The sequence below is a fragment of the Tursiops truncatus genome, chromosome 6 (genome assembly GCF_011762595.2).
Source record: "Tursiops truncatus isolate mTurTru1 chromosome 6, mTurTru1.mat.Y, whole genome shotgun sequence".
Taxonomy (NCBI): domain Eukaryota; kingdom Metazoa; phylum Chordata; class Mammalia; order Artiodactyla; family Delphinidae; genus Tursiops; species Tursiops truncatus.
Window position 1 is genome coordinate 95,632,562 of NC_047039.1, and position 21,652 is coordinate 95,654,213.

The following is a 21,652-nucleotide window of genomic DNA, read 5'->3' on the forward strand; positions in this document are numbered from 1 at the left end:
GCGCCGAGGAGTTCCCATTAACCCCTTGTGTTCCGTCCAGGGGCGGCTCCCCAAACTTTTCTTCCAACGTGAAAATGACCTCTCCGAGGGGCTGGAGAGCGGGGGCAGGGCAGGAGGGCGCTGGGGGGCGGGTGCGGGAGGCGCGGGGAGAGCGGGGCGCGGCGCGGGAAAGTTTGGGGGGCGGGTGCGCCGCGGCCCGGGGGCAGGCTGGCGGGCGGGAGCGGCGCGCCCGGGGGCCGGCCGGCTTTGTGTGCGACGCGGAGGCCGGCGGCGCGGAGGCCGAGGCCGAGGCCCGGAGCTCGCGGGCCGCGCGGCGAGGCCGGCCCGGGGGCGGGCAGGGCGGCGGGGGGCGGCCGCGGGCCCGCGAGGGGCGGCTCGGCGGCTGCGGCGGCGGCGGCGGCGGCGGCGGGTGCGGGCCGGGGGTGGGGGCGAGGGCCGGGCGCCCCCCCTGCGCGCCCCCAGCGCCCCCGCCCCCCCGGCCTGAGCGGGGCGGGCGGAGGAGGGAGCGGCGGCGGCGGCGGCGGCGGCGGCATTGTGCGCGCACCAGCAGCCCGGCCCGGGAGGAGCAGGACGCGACGGGGCCGCCTCCTCCCGCACGGACCCATGAACCAGCCGGGCGGCGCGGCGGCTCCGCAGGTACGACGGGGGCCCGGGGGCATGCACGGCGCTGGGGACCCCGGGGGGCCGGGGCCCGGGGCGCTGCGCCACTTCATTGCAAGATTTGCAAAATGCAAAGTGCCTGGGCACGTTTGCGGGCTTTTTTGTGGGCGCAAACAGGAGGGTCGGGGTCTGGAGAGCCCCCCCGGGCGCCGCGGGGTGTGAGGAGGGTGGGGGTGACGGGGGGGTCTTTTCGGGCCCCCACCCGGCGCCCCCTCCAGCCCCGGGCTCGGACCGGAGCCCAGAAAACAAAGCGGCGAGAGAACAGAGCAGCCATTTCAGTTTGGACAATTCACATTTTGCAAAAATACAACCCCTTCCAGCTCTCCCCCCTCCCCCCTAAATTTGCAATTTCCCCCTGACCCTCTGTGCGCTCGGGGTCCCTGATGACCCCCCGGGAGGTCTTTCCCCCCTGGTCCTCTGTCTTTGCAACAGTCTTTTTTTTTTTAGGCCATATTTCCCTTTCTCAATTTTTTTTCTAATTTTTCTTCAAACGGTAGTTTTTTCCCATTAAAACGACGCCACCTAGAGGATACTATTTTGTAAATAAAAAAAGAAATTAAAATTGAAAAGAAATATTTTTTATTTCTTATTTTTTCAAAAGTTTGCTCTATAAGACAGTGGAGGGGAAAGAGATTCTTTTTTTTTCTTTTTGGGGGTGACAATTTTCACTTTGATCTTTCCAGGAGTATAGAGACAATTTTTATTTCTGAAGCTAAATCCAGATAATATGTAAATGAAAATTAAGCTGGAATTGGAATGAATTCAGTTTTTGAAGGGGAGAAAGCAAAAAGCCTTCTAAAACCAAAGTCAATTTGGCTGCCCAACTCATTTTAGTTTGAGAAAAAAACTATTTGGGTTGAGGAAAGGAGGGAAATTGTTGAGTTTAGGGGAAACTGGGAGAATTGGCTTTATTGAAGCAATTAGAAATTGTACTTCATTGTAATTTGGAACTTGTTTAGCTCAGCGGGCAAAAAAGACTAATTTTGCCATTTGGCAATATTTAAAGTTTTTCTATTTCCAAGAAGGAAGGATTTAAAAGAGAAAATAGACCCTAAAATGTTGGCTTTGGACACACCCAAAAATTGTAGGTTTTTTAGAAAATTTTTCATTTATGTTTTACTGCAATTGAATCTCAAGGTTCTAAAGAAAAACAGAAACTGGAAAAGTTAGAGTGAAATCCTGTCTTTTTTTCCCTGCATTTGTTGGGTTTTGTGTTATTTTTTTTTGTTTTGATGGAATAATTAAGACTGTTTTCTGATTTTGTTTCCTGAAAGGTCTAGGCTTTTCTTTTTTTGTTGTTGTTTTATCCAGAAAATGTCAGAAACCTTTTCTGAGCAATGGTCAGTGGAAAAAAAATGTAAATTCATTACATTATACAAACTGAGTAGCCCACAGATTTGTAGGAGAGACCGCCATTAAAATAAGATATGCATAATTAACATTATTATGAAAAAACTAACAGTGGATTCACAGAAGCTCATTTTTTATGACATGCAACTGAATCAGTTGATAAATACAAGGGTTGAGGAATCCTTGGTAGGAAGAAAATTTTCCTTTCTGTGTGCTTGCTTAGTCTTCCAATTTGAAAATTTTATTATTGAAAAAAAAAAATAGCCGGATTGGTTTCAGCCTCTTTGATTGTGATGTGGGGTTGGTAGTTTATTAACATTTGGTATTTTTCACAAATTTGATTACTTTCAAATGGGGGGGAAATCCATTAATCTTGATCATTTGGGGGGGGGGGTCTGTGATTTTTTTTTTTTTTAAAAAGCACAAATTTTACTGACTTAAGAAGGAAAGATAAAAGAGGGAAGAACAGAGGAGATTAAAATTCTTATTTTTTTCCATCTTCTCTAGTGGAATACTTACTTTGCTGAAAAACTGGGGTAACACACCAATTCAGCTGATTCTAGCATCAAAATTTAATTTTTTTTTCAAGGAAAAAAATCAAAATATAAACAAAAGCCAAACGCAAAGGTACTTGTCTTTGGAACATGAAAGCATATGTGCAAATAGTATTTGATGTAGTTTTTTGGCCTTCAAAAGAATCAAATAAGGTGAACCCCCCCACACCGCAATTTCTTTTTTTTCTTTGGGAAGACAAACACTGACTGAATTGAAATTTAACAGAGGAAAATAAGGTACCTACCCAAAGTTGAAGGGTTATTTGTGATAAATTAGTATCTGAACTTGCTGGGGATTTTGCACCAAAAAAAAAAAAAAAAAGTTCTAATTTTTCTGTCCAAAAGGAGGGGAAAATATTGTTAGCATTTGTGGAGTGGGATCTTGATGGGACCTGATGATGGGTCACACAGGGCTGGGACAGGAAACCCTCTCCCCTTTCGCCAGTCACCAGTTGGTCTTAGAAGAAATGATGGCCCCAGTCCATGGATTCCCATCCCAGTTTTTTGGAAATTCAGTTTTCTAAGGGGATACAAATTATGTGAAATGTATTTGACAGTGACAGAGGTTTGACATTACCCATCAGCACCATTGCATTTGGGAGATTTTTACTTTTTTAGTAACAAAATCCTTCAGGGCTGACTGGCCACATTCTGACATTTGGAATGAGCTTTTTTTTTTTTTTTTTTTTAAACAGAGCGTAATTAAAAATTTTTTCTCTGTTGAATTATTTAGGCCGATGCCTAGGACGGTCAAAGAATTTATAATTTCCAAGGGCTCTGGAGGCCTCATGAGACAGTAGGGCCAGCTTAGCAAGTGATGGAGGAGAGCTGTGCCCTGGACTGGGGAGGGGTGGGTTGGGCACCCTTACCGGGCATCTGAGAAAAACTCAGGGTTGTAGATAACAGGTTATTTCTGGTGCAAGGAATAAAAATATTGCAGCACGTCCCTTTGTGTGTCCTGGATCTCCTGACACACAACTCAGATTCCTTCATTCCATTCTATTGAAATTTTGTTGTGTTGTCTACGGTTTAAAGGGAACTCCTGGCTGGAAATTGAAAATCATCTCTGTTTTGTAGGCCTGTTTTTTCTTTCTTTCTTTTTTTTTTCTTAATTGGTTATTCGGATCATGTTTGTTGTTAAGGAAATAGAGGTGCATGATGGCACTGTTGGGGGCGGGGTCAGTTTTCTTTTGTTTCTATTGGCGTCTCTCAGGATTGAGACCTGACCTGGGCCATACCTCTCTCACCTCCTATCATGGATGGAAGTGTGATCAGAAATGGATATTTCAGCCGATTTTTTTGTTAGGCCATGTCTGTTCACCAAACTCTTTTTTAATATTGGGCAAAAAATCTGACAGATTGGACTTGAGGGGTGGTAATTTGATGATGGGCCGGGTTATTTTGGTGAAAGATCATTTATGCTCAGTTTCACAGAGGAGACTCTTATTAATGTTTTGCTTTTCTGCCTAAGGAGGTTTTTTTTTTTTTCTAATAAGGTTTGAAATTTCAAGGGCTTGCTTTATAGCTTGACTTTGGACCAAGCTAAGAAGAAGGATTTGCTTATACTTTCAGCCCTGCACAGAGGTGAACTTGAACAAGGGCTCTTGCTTTTGCAGAAGGAAAGCAACAAAGATGGCTGGTCAGTGTAAGTGTGACCTGTCTCTGGTCCTAGAAAATAAATAGCCAGTGGTTTGTTTCGTTTGAGAAACAGAGTTTAAAAACTCCCCCATTGTCAGACACAATTTCCCCGCCCACTGCCCCCACCTTTGACTCAGCTCTGGGCTTGCTGCTTCCTCTGACCTCAGAATCCTCATGTCTTCTCCTTGGTGGGGTGATGAGAATTTCCTTGTGTGTTTCACTGGATGTATAGGCTGACTTTTCATGGTCATGGTGAAATTTGGAAATTTTTTCATGCGTCTCCTCCCTGGTGATGGCAGGTGAAGTGGCTTTGTGGGTACACAGGTGCCCTAGCTCTCCCAAAGTCTTGCTGTATGACCTTGGACAAACCACTTTTTCCTCCTGAGCCTCAGTTTTTGCGTTTGTCATATGAGAGCTTTGGATCAAAACAGAGATATTAATAAATAGTTTTCTTCTCTGATTCTGACTCCAAGCAATGGGCTACAGCTGCCTGGATCACTGTGTTGAGAAGGATTCTGAGGTCACATCTGGACTCCCATATTCTGGAGAGTGGGGTGCAGTGATCAAATAGCAGTGTCCATCACAGAGTGGGGAGTGTACCTCTTATTCACCATACCCAGGCGGGTTGTAAAATCAATTTAGTGGGTCACAATCAGCATTAAAAAAAGAAAGAATAGAATAGAATACAGGGGAACACGAACTAGCAGAGGCATAGCTATGTATTGAAGGTAAGTGTTGTCTCATGAAACTTCAGTTTTATTTACATATGCCAATGTATGTGCATGACAAATGTAAGTCCTACCGTGAGTCACGGTTAAAAGAGTTTGACAGATACTGGTCTAGATGACCGACAGTGATGTGCTCCAAGAACATCGCACGTTGCTGTTTACCCTTTATCTTCTTATTTATTATCCCAGTTGACTTTCACATGAACCCTGTGGGGTAGGTGCCCTGGGCCACGTGTTTTGTCCCCTGGTTGAGCCCGCCTGAAGGGCCAGCTGTGAAGAAGTCTCAGCTACATGGCAGCCAGGCACACACCTCAGCTTGTTGGCCTTGAATGAGACGGGAAGGACAGGTGCTCTGTCCTTCCACAGTGAAACAGCATCTTTGCCAGATTCTGTGGCTGGAATGGAGACTTTAGTAGCGTGGGATCCCTGTCTTGGTGGGAGGGAGAAGCAGCCCCAGTTACTTTCATTCCTCACTTTTACTTCAGATTGCCAGAGGAATTTTTGTGGAGTTAAAGAGTTCATGTTTGTGCTATATTTAAAGTCCAATCAGACTCTGAGCGAATGTCTATATTTTTGTGTGTGTGCCCTTCCTAAAAACTCTCGAATTGCTGTCTTGGTCTCCTCATCTTTTAAATGTGTCAGGCCAGCACTGTCCAATCGAAATATAATTTGAGCCACAAATGTGAGTCACATATGTCATTTAAAATTTTCTGGGGAATTCCCTGGAGGGACTCTGTGCTTCCACTGCAGGGGGCACGGGTTCAATCCCTGGTCTGGGAACTAAGATCCTGCATGCCGTGCGGCATGGCCAAAACAAAACAAAAAACAACAAAAATAAATAAAAATTTCTGGTAACACTTTAAAAAAACTAAAAAGAAGCAGGTGAAATTAATTTTAATAATATAGTTTATTTAACCCAAAGTATATCTGCAATGCTATCATTTCAGTATTCATTAGCATAAAAATTATTAATGTGCTATTTTACATTCTTTGGGGGGATATTAAGTCTTTTCTGACTAGTCATATTTCATGAGCTCAGTAGCCACATGTGGCTAGTGGCTTCTATATTGGATAGCACAGGGCCAGACCAATGTTCCATCTCGTTGTTGTCACTGGGTGGCCTCAAAAGGTTATGACACATCTTTGAAAGCTCTTGGTGTTTGCTGGTGGGACTTCGTTCCTGAACCCTCGATGCTCTGAGGCATTTCAGCCTGTAGAGGTGATACGTTCCATCCATTTAGCCTCTTCTGGCTAAAGTGGTCCACGCCTCCCTTTTATTTGTCTCAAAGCAGTCTTCTGCCAAGGTTAGGCCAGAACGCTTTAGTTAAAAGTGACAGATGATGACTAGCAACTCCAGAATGTTGTGTCTCAGCATGTGTGCCGTTGAAGTCAAGAAGTACAGGAGGCTGTTGTAAGAGGTGGGTTTTAATAAAGTATTGCCTGAAAGAAGGATTAAGTTGGAAGAAGACAGCAGGTGGGTAGGACCAGGGTTGGGGTCCTCGGCGTGGGGGGAGATCCAGGGGCAAAAACCACCATGAAATCCCCCTAGGATAGGCCTTAAGTTAGAAGCATAGAAAATTTCTGACACCCCCCCCAGTTGGTGAAATGGAAAGGCGGTTTTGAGGTCAGCCAGACCAGAGTTTAAAATCCAGCCTCATTGTGTGGTTGGCGTTATGTTACTTTGGGAAAGTCACCTCCGGGTTCGGAGCCACAGCTTCTGCATCTGGAAAAAGGGGGGTAATAATCTTGACCTTGAAAGGTTGTTCTATGATTAAATGAAGCAATTCATGTGTTGCATCCAGCCAGTCCTTAGAAGGTTGTTCTTAGAAGGGTGGTCAGTACATGTCAGTAATGCCTGACCCAGTGGTCTCCATTTGGGGAGATTGAGTCCCAGTGACAAGAGTTTTGGTAGTTCTGGAAACTTGATGACTTATCTTTAATAGGCAGAGCTAGGTAACAACAGAAAATGTACACTTTTTTGGTTGTTGCTTTATTTTAGAACAGACTAGGAAGAGACATCCCTTGGACCGTACACATCTTTCTTGTCAAAAGTGGTCTCAATGCTTTCATTTCAGGGATGCTCTGGCTCCTCCAGGTAGTTCTGGATTTGTTTCAAAGCCTGTGGCACAGTGTTTAAAGGGACAAATCTTAATTTGTCGTGAACTGTCTACCATTGAGCTTCTGCTCATACTGGGCCTTCTGTCTCTTGTGCCCTTTCCCTCCTTTGTCTCTGCTCCATGAGAAACCAGACCCCCCTACCTCCCTTGAGACCTACCTGCATGTCCCCTTCTGTGGAGACTTCCCGAGCTTCCCCAAACTGCAGTACTTTGCAGATACTCTGGGCCCACAGATGAGAGTCGGTTGTTCGCATTTCTGTCTCGCCAGCCGGCTTGTGAGTTCCTTGAGGGCAGAGGTCATGGGTTACTCATTTTAGGGTCTGGCACGGAGCAGCAGCTCAATAACTGATGACTTAATGTGATTTTTTGGAAAAAACTCAGATCATCTAGATTTGGGTCTAGTGAAGAGTAGGTGACCAGTTTTGGGTTTGGACATTTGGTCAACACCCGTGTTTTGTTTTCTTTACCTAAGAAAATGGATTTTCTTAGAGCCGGCTCTGAAGCCCGCGGCTCCCTTGGAATAATAAATCAGAGAGGGCTCCTTGGATGGCTCCTTTGACTTTACATGCTGTGGAGAATTTTTTAAAAGTTCCTCATCCCCCTTCGCTCCTGTTGTGTAAACCATTTCCTTAAAATGGTTGGGGGGCATCTGGGGTTATCATCCAGATTTGCAGATATGGCAAATGGGACCCAGCATGTCTAAGGAGGTGGAAAAGGGGGGTGTGCCTTGAGGTGGAGGGACTTGACAATACCCCGTCCTTGCTCTAGGAGCTGGTCTTGGCCATGGGCCCTGGAGTTGGACTTCAGGGGGCTGTTTGCAGAACAGCTGGTCACATGGGCCCCTTAGATGTGAAGTAGCTAAATGTGTGATTTGATGTTCAACCAGACCCCACCTTTGGTCGGATTCCCGTTTGCACATGCCAAAGATTCAGGGAAAATTTATGGGAAAAAACTGAGAATGTTCTGTTTATTTGCTTAATTTTTTTTTCTGTAAGTTTTTGAAAATGCTGTCATCGTTAACATTTTATGGCCCAGCTCAGCAGGTGAGCACAGGATCCCATATTTCCTCAATGGTCAAGTTCCCACATTTTCATATTTCTGAAATTGGCATGTGTTTTACAGTAGATGTGTTCTGTTAGAGCACTATTTCTCCCTCTTTTTTTTTTTTTTGTCTCAAAAAGCTATTATAAAATCGATGGTGTATCTAACAGTCTAAGGCACCTTGGAATTGAGGATATAGAGTGTCCTGTTCCTGGTGGGGTGGACTGTGACATTAGGGACTTCCAATTCTGCCCTTTTTCTTTTTAGAATTTTTATTTATTTATTTATCTATCTGTCTATTTATTTATTTATTGGCTGCGTTGGGTCTTCATTGCTACGCGTGGGCTTTCTCTAGTTGTGGCGAGCCGGAGCTATTCTTCGTTGCCGTGTGTGGGCTTCTCACTGCGGTGACTTATCTGTTGCAGTGCACGGGCTCTAGGCACGCAGGCTCAGTAGTTGTGGCTCGTGGGCTCTAGAGTGCAGGCTCAGTAGTTGTGGCGCACGGGCTTAGTTGCTCTGTGGCATGTGGGATCTTCCCGGACCAGGGCTTGAACCCATGTCCCCTGCGTTGGCAGGCGGATTCTTAACCACTGCGCCACCAGGGAAGTCCCTCTGCCCTTTTTTTTTAACCTCACTTATCTCTGGGTTTGGCTTCTCCACCTGTACAGTGAGGCCGGAACTTCGCCTTGGGAAGAAGCATCCGGAACTCTGAATTAGCACCCCTTTCCTTTTGTGTCTTGCTGGGGCCCCTTCTCTATAAGGCAGAAGTAACCAGTGGGAGGGAGGTGAAGCCTTGTGAACAGGTGGTCCCTTCTGTATGGTCACATGGATGAGCTGTCCTACCAGTGGCAGAACACCAGCTGGACATTTCCAAGGGTAGAACAAAGCGATTGAAGTTGAAGGGACAAGGCTCCGCTCCCCTCTCTGCTCCCCTCCTTAGTCATATTGTGATCTTTGTCAAAGTATTAACACTTTGTTTTCCGTATCTGTAAGGTGGTGATGATGATAATGATGATGATGAAGATAATAAGTGTGGCACAGGGTTCTTGTGAAAAGTTGCGAGGGATGGGAGAAAATAAGCTTTGTAAAGGGCAAAGTGCTTTTCACTTGCAGCATGTTATTTGTACATCTAATCCAGGGATGGTAAATAAGTAATATGCATGCCGCCACTCCCCATTTTTAAGCCTGTGGCAGACATTGCTAATCAATCATGGCAGTCTTTTCCATTGAATCTGGCCAGTGGCCTCAGAGCCCTTCTTACTATGATGCTACCACATGAAGCCAATTTGTCATTTCTGATCTAGTCACACACACACACACACACACACACACACACACACACACACACACACACACACACACACAAATACACATACCTGGGAAGAGAGGTGGAGTTACTTGCCCAGAACCTCTGTGAATAGGCGGAGCTACTTCAAGCCTCAGATTTCTTAATTCCTCAACCAGTGCTTTTCCTACTCTTTGCACATACACTATGTCAAAAGGAATTAATTTGTTCTTGAGAAATAGTGAGAGGATCTTGACTCCTCCCTTCCCTGTTATAATTAGATACCCTTGGGGTTGTCATCAAAGCAGGGCTGGATAACCTGCTTCTGTGTCTGATCCCTGAGTGATCAAAGGGGAGATGCAGTGGCTGGGCCACTGGGTTGGGTGGTGTTGCCCGCTCTCTCACTCCTGTGCTATAGGTGACGTGGCAGAGGGGCAGGGCAGGCCCTGGGGTTCCTGGATGACCACGTGGGTTTATGACAGGTTACATTCTAAGACCATAATCGGGTTCCTCAGTCCCTGGGCATCTTAATTTCTACATCTGGGACCTGAGATGGACATAATCTTCAAAGGAGTGAAATGAGACAGCATATTTAAAAATGCTTTTTAAACTCTGAAGCCCTACGTGTGGGTTATTTTGTTTTGTTTTTATTTTATATGTGTTAATTTTTATAACTAGCATTAATCACTAATTATTAGTGCCCTGTTGGGTAGATTGTATAAACCCAGAGTCACAGATGGGTGCCCACAAGGTGAATTGGCCCCTTATCTTTTTTATTTGATTTGATTTGCTGGCCTAAGGTTTAAAAAGTTCAGAACTTTTCAGCGTTTGCAGTGTATGTGTTCTCCTGTTTTGAGTCAGTTTCCAACCTCCTCTGATTTCGATCCTGTATGTGACCTGCTGCGCCCTAGAAGGCACTGGGGTCTGCCCACCCCAGTGTACCCTCTGTTTGTTAATCTGCGAAGTGGGAGAACAGCCTATTTGTGTACCCCTCACAGGCTTCTTGCAAGCATCCCATGTGTTAACGGACTCAAAAATGCTTCATAAACAGGGCAGAGCTGGAGAAACGTGTTGGTGACAACTCCTTTCTTTTCTTAAAAAGGAAAGGAGGGAGGCTGAGGTGAGGATGGTATTGAGTCAACAGAAAAATGATATAAATATTTTGGCTGACAAAGCATAAGGAGGCTTCACATATAAGCTAAAGAGAAAAAATGGAGTCAGGTGATACTCCGCTCCCCAGTCTGCTATAGAAAACACAGGAACACTTGCTTTCTAGTGAAGCGAGTTCTGTTTCAGGGATGGAATCTCTGATTCCCAGGGGCCAGCCCTGGTCCTGGGGGGGATCCAGGGAGAAACGAAATCTCATATCTCCCCCATGGGTGGAAATGACTCCTACCAAGTGGAGGAAGTCTGAGTATCCCTCAGCAAGCCCCTGGCTTGCAGTCTGCTGGTAACATTAAAAGTCAGAAGCTGTTTTGGCTCCCTTTCTGGATGTGTTATTGTCCAAGACAGCATGCCTGAGGGGCTAGCCATTCTACCTCTCAGCTTTGAGCCTCCTCCTGGACAAATTCTCACCAGCCCCAACATTGTTACAGAGAATTGAGAATGGGAATTTTTATCAGGTGAAATTTTGCAGGGAGTTTGTGTTCTGTTTTATTTTGGGCTCAGAATTTTGCGAGACAAGTGAACATAGCCAGAGCCCTTGGAATACCCGGAGAGAATAGATGAAGACATTTTTGGATGCTGGAGATATTTTTTTTTAATTTCATCAACTGGGGAAAAATAACTATAAAAATGTAAGTACATTATGTGGGTGTTTCTTACAATGTATGCTGGAAAAGCAGAAAGTGAAACTGATCTGAAATAAAACTAAAACTGGCCTGAAATGAGGCCTCAGGGAAGGAAAACTTCCCTGGAGTGCTACTAGCTTGAGGTGGAATTTGTCGGGAGGCTAGTCTTTTTGCATCAGAGGAGTCTAGAGCTAAAAGGGCTCATGGAGATTACTTAAGTCTGTACCATCCAGTATGTATTGGTGACCACTAGCCGCATGTGGCTGTTGGGCACTTGTAATGTGGTTAGCCTAAATTGAGTTGCGCTGTTAAGTGTAAGATTCACACTGGGTTTTATTTTTTTTATTTATTTTTTATTGAATTATAATTATGTCTTCTCTAGGTCTGGATCTTAAAGACTTAGTAGGAAAAAAATGACTGTAGAAGATCTCAGTTTGCGGTACGCGGGCCTCTCACTGTTGTGGTCTCTCCCGTTGCGGAGCACAGGCTCCGGACGCGCAGGCTCAGCGGCCGTGGCTCACGGGCCCAGCCGCTCCGCGGCACGTGGGATCCTCCCGGACCGGGGCACGAACCCGTGTCCCCTGCATCGGCAGGCGGACTCTCAACCACTGCGCCACCAGGGAAGCCCTCAGTCATTATTTTTAAAATACGGTTTACAGGTTGAAATGATAGCATTTTATATATTGTGTTAAATAAGATATGTTATTAAAATTAATTTTGCTTGCTTTTATTTTCATTGTTTACAATGTGGCTACTAGAAAATTTGAAATTACCTATGTGGTTTATATTACATTCCTGTTGGACTGTGCTGATCTAAGGCAACCTGCATCCCCCAGAGAGGGGGGGAGTAGCTTGCTCAGGGTCAGGTCACAGGGCAGCTTCATCAGGTCACTGGACAGACTACAAGACTCAAGAGTTTGGGATTGAGAAGGAAAGATGATGTAGTGGTGTAGGTATCATCATAACTAGGTGGTTAAAATGGAGGGGTAATGGGGAACTTGAGAGAGGGACAGAGAGAGAGAGAGATACTAGTAATTCATGGGGAAAAAAATTAAACTGCTTCCCACTTTGCTTATCCATTCCCCTAAACATTAATTAAACACTTTGGAAGAAAGTAAACCTAACAAGATGAGCAAAAACAAATCTAAAAGATTACCCCTGACAATTTCTCTGATTGCCAAAAAATGTCAGTCTTTTGAGTCTTTAACTAGGGTCTTTTTGAATCAGTACAGTTCAGGGCTGGTATGGGGATAAAAACCCGGGTTTTTATGGGTTTTTAAACCCATAAAATTTTAAATCCATAGGGGCTATGGATTTTGGGTCCTGGGGGGCTGGAAGCCATTCTTTTACGAAGACAGGTCTGCTCCCTGTAATGATTTAGAAAGCAAGGCTTCTAGAAAACCCAGAGGGCATATAACCAGAGTGGACAGAGTTGGCAGGGTGGGGAGGTTACCTAGCTCCCCTGGCGGAGAGACCTGGAGGAGGGTGACTAACCTTGCAGGGAGCGGCAAAGCTAAACTTGAACCCAGGTCTAACTTCCCAGCCTCGTCCTCCTGCTCTTAGTGGTTTGAAAGGAGCTTGAGCTATGTGTTGGAAATTCAGCCTTACAATTTTTTTTTCTTTGATCAGGAACTCTTTCTGTCAAAAGACTGAAGTTTAGCATTCTTATTTATCTCATTTGATTTTTGCAAAGTAGAATTTGTCTGTCTTGAGCTATAATCATTGCACATTTGTTGGCTTGTTATATGCCAGGCACTGGGCTAAGCATTCAACATCTGTTATCTCATTTAATACAATCACCCTGGAAAGTAGGGATTTTTCTTTTCTTTTCTTTTCTTTTTTTTTTTTTTTTTTTTTTTTTTTTGCTGTACGCGGGCCTCTCCCGTTGCGGAGCACAGGCTCTGGACACGCAGGCTCAGCGGCCATGGCTCACGGGCCCAGCCGCTGTGCGGCATGTGGGATCTTCCCCGACCGGGGCACGAACCCGCGTCCCCTGCATCGGCAGGCGGACCCTCAACCACTGCGCCACCAGGGAAGCCTCTTTTCTTTTCTTTTCTTCCCTCTTCTCTTCCCTCTTCTCTTCTCTTCTCTTCTCTTCTCTTCTCCCCTCCCCTCCCCCTTCCCTCCCCTTTTTTGAGAGAATTGAGGTTCAGAGGTGAATGGAATTGCCCAAGGGCACACAGCTTGTAGGGGGCAGTTGAATTCAAATTCAGATGGATGCCAAATTCCAGGCTCTCAACAGCCCTTTGAGGAAAGTGAAGTAACCAAGATGTGGAGTTGGTGATTGGCTGCGCCCTGAATCCAGCTCCTTAGATGCGCTGCCCATGCCCTGCTCTAAACCTCACCGTGAGGGGGTTGTCCTGAACTGTTGTGTCATGGGAACTTGCCCTCCCCACTCTGAGGACCTGGGTACAGCACTTGCTGTCTCCCGTTCCTCAGCTCCCAGCGCGCCTCGGTGGACCCGGTCTATGTGTTTCATGCACACAGAGCCTTTAACACCGCATTTGAAAACAGTTGCAGAAGGTTTGCTCTAATTAATTACATTTGACATACTTGGAATCGGGGCCTCCTGGATTCAGAATGCAAATTTATGCCCAGACAGATGTAAGGTATGCTTGGAGCCAAGAGCTCTGGCACATCCCAGCCAGGGCCTGCAACATCGCTTGCTGCCCTGATGGGACTACTGTCACAGGCAGTGAGTGGTGGAGGCAGGACTCAAACTTGGGGATAGCTGGAGCCCACAGGCTTTTGGAGGAGAAATAGCCCTGGGCTTTAGGGCAGGAACCATGGGCTCTAGTCTGAGCCCTGCTTCTAACTCTGCTGTGGTTTGGGGAATCTCTTTTCCCTCATTGGGTCTCAGTTTCCCCTACTATACAATATAAGGGCTTAGACTAGGTGGTCCTTCCCTCCCCCCGCCCCGTCCTCCCCTCCCCTCCCGTTCCCTGACCTTCCCTTCCCTATTAATTAGAGAGTCAGAACTTGGAGTGCTGGCTTTTGGGAGTATTAACAATTGAGGTGAGAAAGGCTTGTAATAGGTAGGTAAGCAGGAGGCTGTTGGAACACAGAGAAGGGTATACAAGACAAGGCCTGGTATCTAGACAAGATGTTGCTAATTTCCAGGGCTCCACATAGAGAAGTTATTTATTCTGCACCAGTCCCTCCTCCTACCCCATATACTCATCTCACCATCTGTATTAGAGATCTATTACTGTATACACATCACCCCAGAACTTAGTGGCTTAAAACAACAATAATCATTTCTTGTCTCTCGTGGTTTCTGTGGGTTGGGAATTTGGGAGTGACTCAGCTGGTCAGTCTGGTTCAGGGTCTCTCTGTAGTTGTGGCCAGATGGTGGCTGGGGCAGGGGTCATCTTAAAGGCTTCCCCACTCTCTTGTTTGGAGCCAGGGCTTGGAAGACTCAAACAGATGGGGCTCCTGGAGCACCCATCCATCCATCATCCATCCACCTCCCCACCCATTTATTTATCTATCTGTGTATCTATTTATGTATCTATCTATTTTTCTATCCATCCATCTATCTACTTGATATACCTATATCTATCCAATCTGTCCATCTATGTATCTAATCTACATCTATCTAATCTATCTGTTTATCTAATCCACCTGTCTTTCCATTTATCTCCATGTGGTCTCTCCAGCATAGAGATACTTGGCTGGACTTCTACATGGCACCTTGAGGCTCTGAAGGCTCATGTCCTATGAAGACATAGCGCCAAACAGATGCAGCATCTCCTGGAATGATTTAACCTGAGACATCATGCAGCACAACTTCCACGTCAGTCTGTTGGTTGAGGCAATTATAAAAGTGTGCCCCAGTTCAAGGGGAGAGACATAAACTCCACCTCTCCATGGAGTTGTGTCAACGTCACGTTGAGTATGTAGGATAGAATATATATTGATGTGGCTCTTTGGAAAACACAGGCTGACATTCCATTTGTCTACTCACCAACCCATCTGTCTAGCTAGCTCTTCACATATTCATCCTTCTCTCTACTGACCCACTCATCCACCCATTTCATCTTTCCTTCCTTTGGACATCTGTCCTTCCTCATGACTATCTGCTTATCCATGCATCCCATTCAGTCACCCAGCACATTTTGAGCATCTGATATGAGCCAGGGACAGCTAGGTGCTTTCAATAACAAACTCAAGAGGAGAGTGAAACTAATGTTTATTGAGACCCTACTCAGTGTTAGTCTTTTTATCCCCAAAATAACTCCGTAACATAGAATTATTATCATCTTTATTTACTCGTGAGGAAACCAAGGCACAGGGAAGTAACTTGCCCAGGGTCATTCAGCTAATTAGTGTCAGAGCCAGAATGGAAACTCAGGACTTCCTGATCACACTGTCCCTGGTTATCTCCATTCTGTTTCTGAGTATGAAATGGCTGTCCGAGAGTTGGTTCTACGCTTCTATTTTTTTTCTAAGTGAAAATAGGTTCTTTTGTTTCCTGATTATAAAAAAAAAATCATTATAAAAACAAGCAGTTTAGAAAAACGTGATTATTCTTTAAAAAATCACCCCAGATCCTACCGCTGTTCATATTTTGATGGACATTATTCAAGTCATCTCTCTGCATATTTAAATATATTTGTAAATATTTATAGAAATGGGACTATATTCTTCATGCTGTTCAGTAGGCTGCTTTTTTCTTTTTAAACTCATTGATAATCTTTTTTTCATCAGTAAATTTGTTTATTATTTTACTGACTGCGTTGTATTTCCGCTGTGTATGTGTCCTCAAACTTAGCGCCTGTAGGATTTTGGTTATTTCTAATCTTTTTCCATGTGATTTTACATTCATTTGTGTGGTGATCTCCTCGGCATCGCTCACATATGCTGAATCACAGCATAGTCACATTCTACAGGTGGTATCAGTTACCTTTCTACCAGGAGATTGGCAGTGCTCATTTTAGACATTGTGGCCAGCACCTTGTATTGCCAATACAAGGAAGTAACTCATTTGTCCTTTCATGAATGGATAAATAAAATGTGGTATAGACATACAATGGAATATTATTCAGCCTTAAAAAAGAAGGAAATCCTGTCATATGCTACAATATGGATAAACCTTGAGGACATTATGCTAAAGGAAATAAGCCAGCCTCAAAAAAACAAATACTGTATGATTCCACTCATGTGAGGTACCTCAAGCAGTGGAGCGCATAGAAACAGAAAGTAGAATGGTGGTTGACAGGGGCAGGGGGAAGGGGGAAACGGGGAGGGGACGCTTAGTGGATATATAGTTTCAGTTTTGCAAGTTGAAAACGTTCTAGAGATCTGTTGCACAACACTGGGAATGTACTTAGCACTGCTGAACTGCACACTTTAAAATGTTTAAGATGGGTTTAAGAAAAATTTAACATTTATTTAAGTTAACAAATTAGCAATTTGTCTTGTTGGAACATACAGACAAGAACTACTTGTGCCTGTGTACCATTGGAAATGTGCACCAGTGCTCACAGTAGAACTGTTCGTAAGATCAAATACCTGGAAACAACACAAAAAGAATTTATAGAAATAGTCACCCTTATTTCTTCTATTATTTTATATAGGTTTTGTCTTCTTACATTTAAATTGTTTATCCATCTGGAATGTATTTGCTTTAAAGGAGGGGCAAAGGGATCAGGCTCTGTTTTCTTTCCAAATGGTGAGCTCCTTGCTGCAACATCGATAATTGAATGATGCAGCTTTTCCTCCCTGATCTGAAATGCCATTTTAATAGTATGTTAAATTTCCATATACTTAGGTCTATTTCTGGACTCTATTATGTACTTTGGGTGTACAGGTATCACACTGTTTTCATCTGATCACTTTAAAATAAACTTTAATCATATCTTAAGAACAGGCTTATAAACTAGCATATAAATGACCACCTGCAGTGCTTACCATGTTGGGGCAGCTTTCTGGTGGGCTCCTTCACCAGACACACTCTCCTTGGTACCCACACTGGCATCAGTGCCATTATAGATAATGGAAACTGAGGTTCAGTGAGGTTAGGTAACTTGCCATAGGTACGCAGTTTGTGCTCTCATTCACATCTGGGAAGTGGCAGAGTGGAGGTTGGAGCCTGGGTCTGAACAAGCTCAGAGCCTGTGGAGTTCCTTTAACAACATGCTGTGTGTCATGGATGCACGGATATCTTTCCTTAGAGACCATACGTACCTTGATCCCCACCATGCCTGGCACAGAATGGTGCTAGTGTGCACTTCTTGAATTGGAAGGGAAGCAATTCATGGCTTATCCGAAATGGATATTATTAAACAGATTCCCTGGCTGCAGTTAGATATATGGTAACATTTGTTTTAATAAGTTAATTTTTAAATAATTAAGGTAACCTAATGATATTACAGAGAAATCAGAAAATAGAGAAATAAAATTGTGCTAAATATATTCTAGCCCCCTTATATTCACTCTTTTGGTGCATTTCCTTCCTGTTATTGGATAAGCATATTTTTATTGTTTGAATCATAATGTGTTAGAGTTTTGTCTCCTATCTTTTCCTTCCCCCATTTTTTCTTTGTCTTCATAAACATCATTTTTCAAGATTGCACAATATTCACAGAAGAGAACAAACATAGTTTATTTAACCCATACTCTGTTGGTGAACATTTAGGTTGGTCCTGATTTTTCTCTTTTATAAAATTACACTGTAATGAACATCTTCTTATATTAAATATTCTGTTTTTTAAAAATTTAATTAATTTGTTTTTGGATGCGTTGGGTCTTCATTGCTGCACGAGAGCTTTCTCTAGTTGCAGCGAGTGGGGGCTATTTCTTCGTTACGGTGCGTGGGCTTCTCATTGCGGTGGCTTCTCTTGTTGCGGAGCCTGGGCTCTAGGCGTGCGGGCTCAGTAGTCGGGGCTCACGGGCTCTAGAGCGCGGGCTCAGTAGTTGTGGCTTATGGACTTAGTTGCTCTGTGGCATGTGGGATCTTCCTGGACCAGGGATCGAACCCGTGTCCCCTGAATTGGCAGGCGGATTCTTAATCACTGTGCCACCAGGGAAGTCCCTATTCTGATATTTTAAAGCCATCCCCTTTGGATATATTCCCAGAGAGATTACTGGGTCAAGGGGAGATACTAGTTTTGGGCATTTGTTACTAAGCTTTGGGAACCTGTGTTGATTTGGAAAAGAACTATAGTGAGTTCTTTAAAGAATGTTTCATCAACTTTGTTATTATGAAAGGAATTCCTGTTCAATGAGGAAACCTAGAATATATATGCAAAAAAGAAAAGATTCCATAATTCCACACTTTTCCAAGATGACCTCTGGTAATTTTGTGTCTATCCTTGCATTATTTATTTATTTCAGTATTTATTTTTCAGTAAATTATTTTAAATTTCATTTTATTAGTTGGAATTCTCTAATAATTCATTTTTCTGCATTTATGTTGATAAACCATTTTTGGATGATGATCCTTTGTCTTTTGAGATCCTAAACACCTTCTGAATTTATCCATCCATCACCCATCCATTAAATATTTGTTTCAACTATGGGTGACAACCGTTGATAGTTGTCAAGGTGCTTAATCAATGTGGATTCTGTTCACAGCCATCTGTAATGTGCCATGGAAAGTGTTTGGTGCTCTAAGACTGATTGCCAAGGGTGTTTGGTGGAGGGAAAGTTGAATCCTGGTAAAGAAAATCCAGGGCAACTTCCTGGAGGAAGTGGCATTTGCAAGGGAGGAGCGGTGCTCGGCAGTGGCTCTCAAACTTTCGTGACTGACCCACAGGAAGAAATACATTTTATAAATAAAGCAAAAGCAGGGAACAGTATTTACACGTAACCACTTGCATGCATTGTGATACTTCCTATTCTCTTCTATTTTATTTTTAAAAAATGCTGGCTGTGACTCATTAAATTGATTTCAAGACCCAACAGTGGGTCATGACCTGCTGTTTGAAAACTGCTAGCCTGGAGGCCCCTGAAAGCTTGGCGTCGGATTCTCCTGTCAGGACCTCCCAGCTGTCCTGAGGAGGTAGAACCCAGAGCTCCTTTCCCCCTTCTGTCTAGCAGGTGAGGAATAGATCAGGTGTGTCCTGCCTGCCTGGCTCCCCCATCCTCGTGGTGAATATTGATCTTTGTCACTTCCCATTGAAGATGTGAATGCATGAAGCAGGCAGCTGTGGAGTTCCTGAGTTGGTGAGCTGAGCTTGCAGATAAGCTTGGACCAGTTTCCCACAAGTGATTAGAAGGCTCAGGGGTTCCAATGAACCACAAGGAGCAAAATCATTAATGGAGATTATCTCAGAGAGGTATAGGATGATAGGTCTTTTTTTTTCTCTTTTGTGTATATATTCTAAGTTTTCTTTATTGAACTTGAACCTCTTTCATAATAATAAGTGAGTCAACAAAACACTTTTTGAAGAATTTACTATATTTCTTTTCCAAATCAACAGAGGTTCCCAAAGCTTAGAATCAATATGTGTGTGTGTGTGTGTGTGTGTGTGTGTGTGTGTTATGGAAATGTGTTACACTAATATCTATCCTCGACCCAGTAATCCCTCTTTGGGAATATATACAAAGGAGAAGATTTTCAAATATCAAAATATTTTATGTACGAAGATATTCATTACAGTGTAAGTTTACAGAAGGCCAGCATGAGGTCTGGTAGGAATATGCGTTGTGGGACCAAGTGCTGGGGCTCGTGGTGCTGCTCTGGCCCCAGGAGAAACAGTCATTAGATGACTGCTCTGAGAAGCAGTACAGCAGAAGGACTAAGGATGTACACTTTATAGTCAGACTTACCTGCATGCAAAACCCAGATCTGCCCCTTCTAGACCACATGACTCTGGGAAAATTACTTAACCTCTCTTTATGTCAGTTTCATCATCTACAAAATGGGTATAGTGAGAATTAGATGAGGAAATATTAAAAGCACTAGAACAGTGCTTGACACATAGTAAGTCCTACGTGAGGCCTAGCTTGGCTAATTCCATCTGAATTTTTTTCTTGCACAGAAGATGGAAACTTCATGTAGGCCCACTTTTCGTCTGTCTGAGTCCTTTTGGGGTATAGGACACAGAGAGTGGAAGGACCGTAGGACTGGATGCGAAAGACCAAGTGTTGAGGGCTCTCTCCCTTATCAGGCCTTAGCTGAGTTTGGGGTGTTATTTTCCCTCTTGGAAACATTGTTGTCTAGAGTATGAGATAGCGAGTTTTTTCTGCTCTGCCTTGCAGAATTGCCATGAGGATAAAAAACACGTTCATCCGTAAAATGAAGAGATTGGACTTTTGAGATGTCCAGGAGTTTTATTATGCGTTCTATCTGTGGTTGGTTATGGGTTCTGTGGCTAGCCCATAGTGGGAAAGAGATGCCAAGATTGATTTGTGATGTCTCACTTTTGCTACCCCAGGGCTGCATGGCTTCCAGGCCCCACCTCATCCATGGCTGGGTGGTTCTAAGATTATGAAAGGATTGAGGAGTTGGCTGTGTAGCACTGTAACCAGGAAGTGGGAGGTCGTATTTTCCAAATGTATACATTAAAATATCTTAAATCTACAATAACTGAATGTGGGTGGAACTGGCATAGGCATGGACAGGCAGATAAATGGAATAGATTACAGTGCAGAAACAGACCCAGTGGATCCTGCCATGTATTAACTAGTTCTAGTACCACCCTATTTCTGTTAATGTTGCTCTTAAGGTATTTTAATATTTGATAAACATCTCTCCTGATTATTCTGTTTTCAAAATTCTCATTCGTCTCGCTCATATATTCTACCAGATGAACTTTCGAATCACTTTTTTCAATGTAAAAATTGCCTTGTGACTTTAACCACATTTAATAAATGTATGCATTGAATTGAGTAGGAAGGACATACTCACAATACTGTTTTTCTGCCCAGTAATGTGGTCTGTCTCTTATTCATGTTCCCTTATATGACCCTCAGTAAAATTCTGTAGTTTTCCACATAAGTTCTGGACATTTCTTTCTAAGTATATTCCTAGGTATTTGATATTTTTGACTGCAATTGTAAGTGGGATAATTTCCCTCATTGTATATTTTGCCTAATTAGTGCAAGTACATAGAAAAGCTACCCGTTTTTATGTGTTGGTTTTTTGTTATTGTTGTAGTGGATAGCATACTATATTGTCTTCGTAGTTCCAGTAGTTTGTTTGGGTTTCTAGGTAGGTGATAATATATGCAAACAATACTCTCATTTCCCTTCTTCTTCCTCAATATTGTCCCTTTTACCCCATATAGTATGGGTTGACTAGACCTTCTAGAGCCATTTGAATAATAGTGGGAATAACAAATACTCTTGTATTGTTTCTTATTTTAGTGGGAGCCATTCTAGTATTTTGTAATCAAGTATGAAGTTTATTTTGGTTTTCGATATGTATTCTTTATCATTGAGTAAGTATCGTTCTGAGTATTTTTCCCTTTCTTTCTCCCCGTTTGTTCCTTCGTTTCTTTCTTTCTTTTCTTTTCTTTTTTAAATTTTATCAAGATGCAGG

The 21,652-nt window shown here is 43.6% G+C and overlaps 1 protein-coding gene across 4 annotated transcripts in view; it reads left to right on the forward strand.

Annotated features, from left to right (window-relative positions):
- The first annotated feature begins 205 nt into the window (after nt 1–205).
- The window catches only part of ZNF618 (zinc finger protein 618), a 184,918-nt gene continuing 163,471 nt past the window's right edge, over nt 206–21,652 (forward strand). For all 4 annotated transcript variants that reach the window (XM_033858435.2, XM_033858441.2, XM_033858436.2 and 1 more), the window contains exon 1: nt 206–636. In XM_033858435.2, the coding sequence (XP_033714326.1) occupies nt 604–636 (33 nt within the window). In that variant the 5' untranslated portion in view covers nt 206–603. The remainder of the gene's footprint in view (nt 637–21,652) is intronic.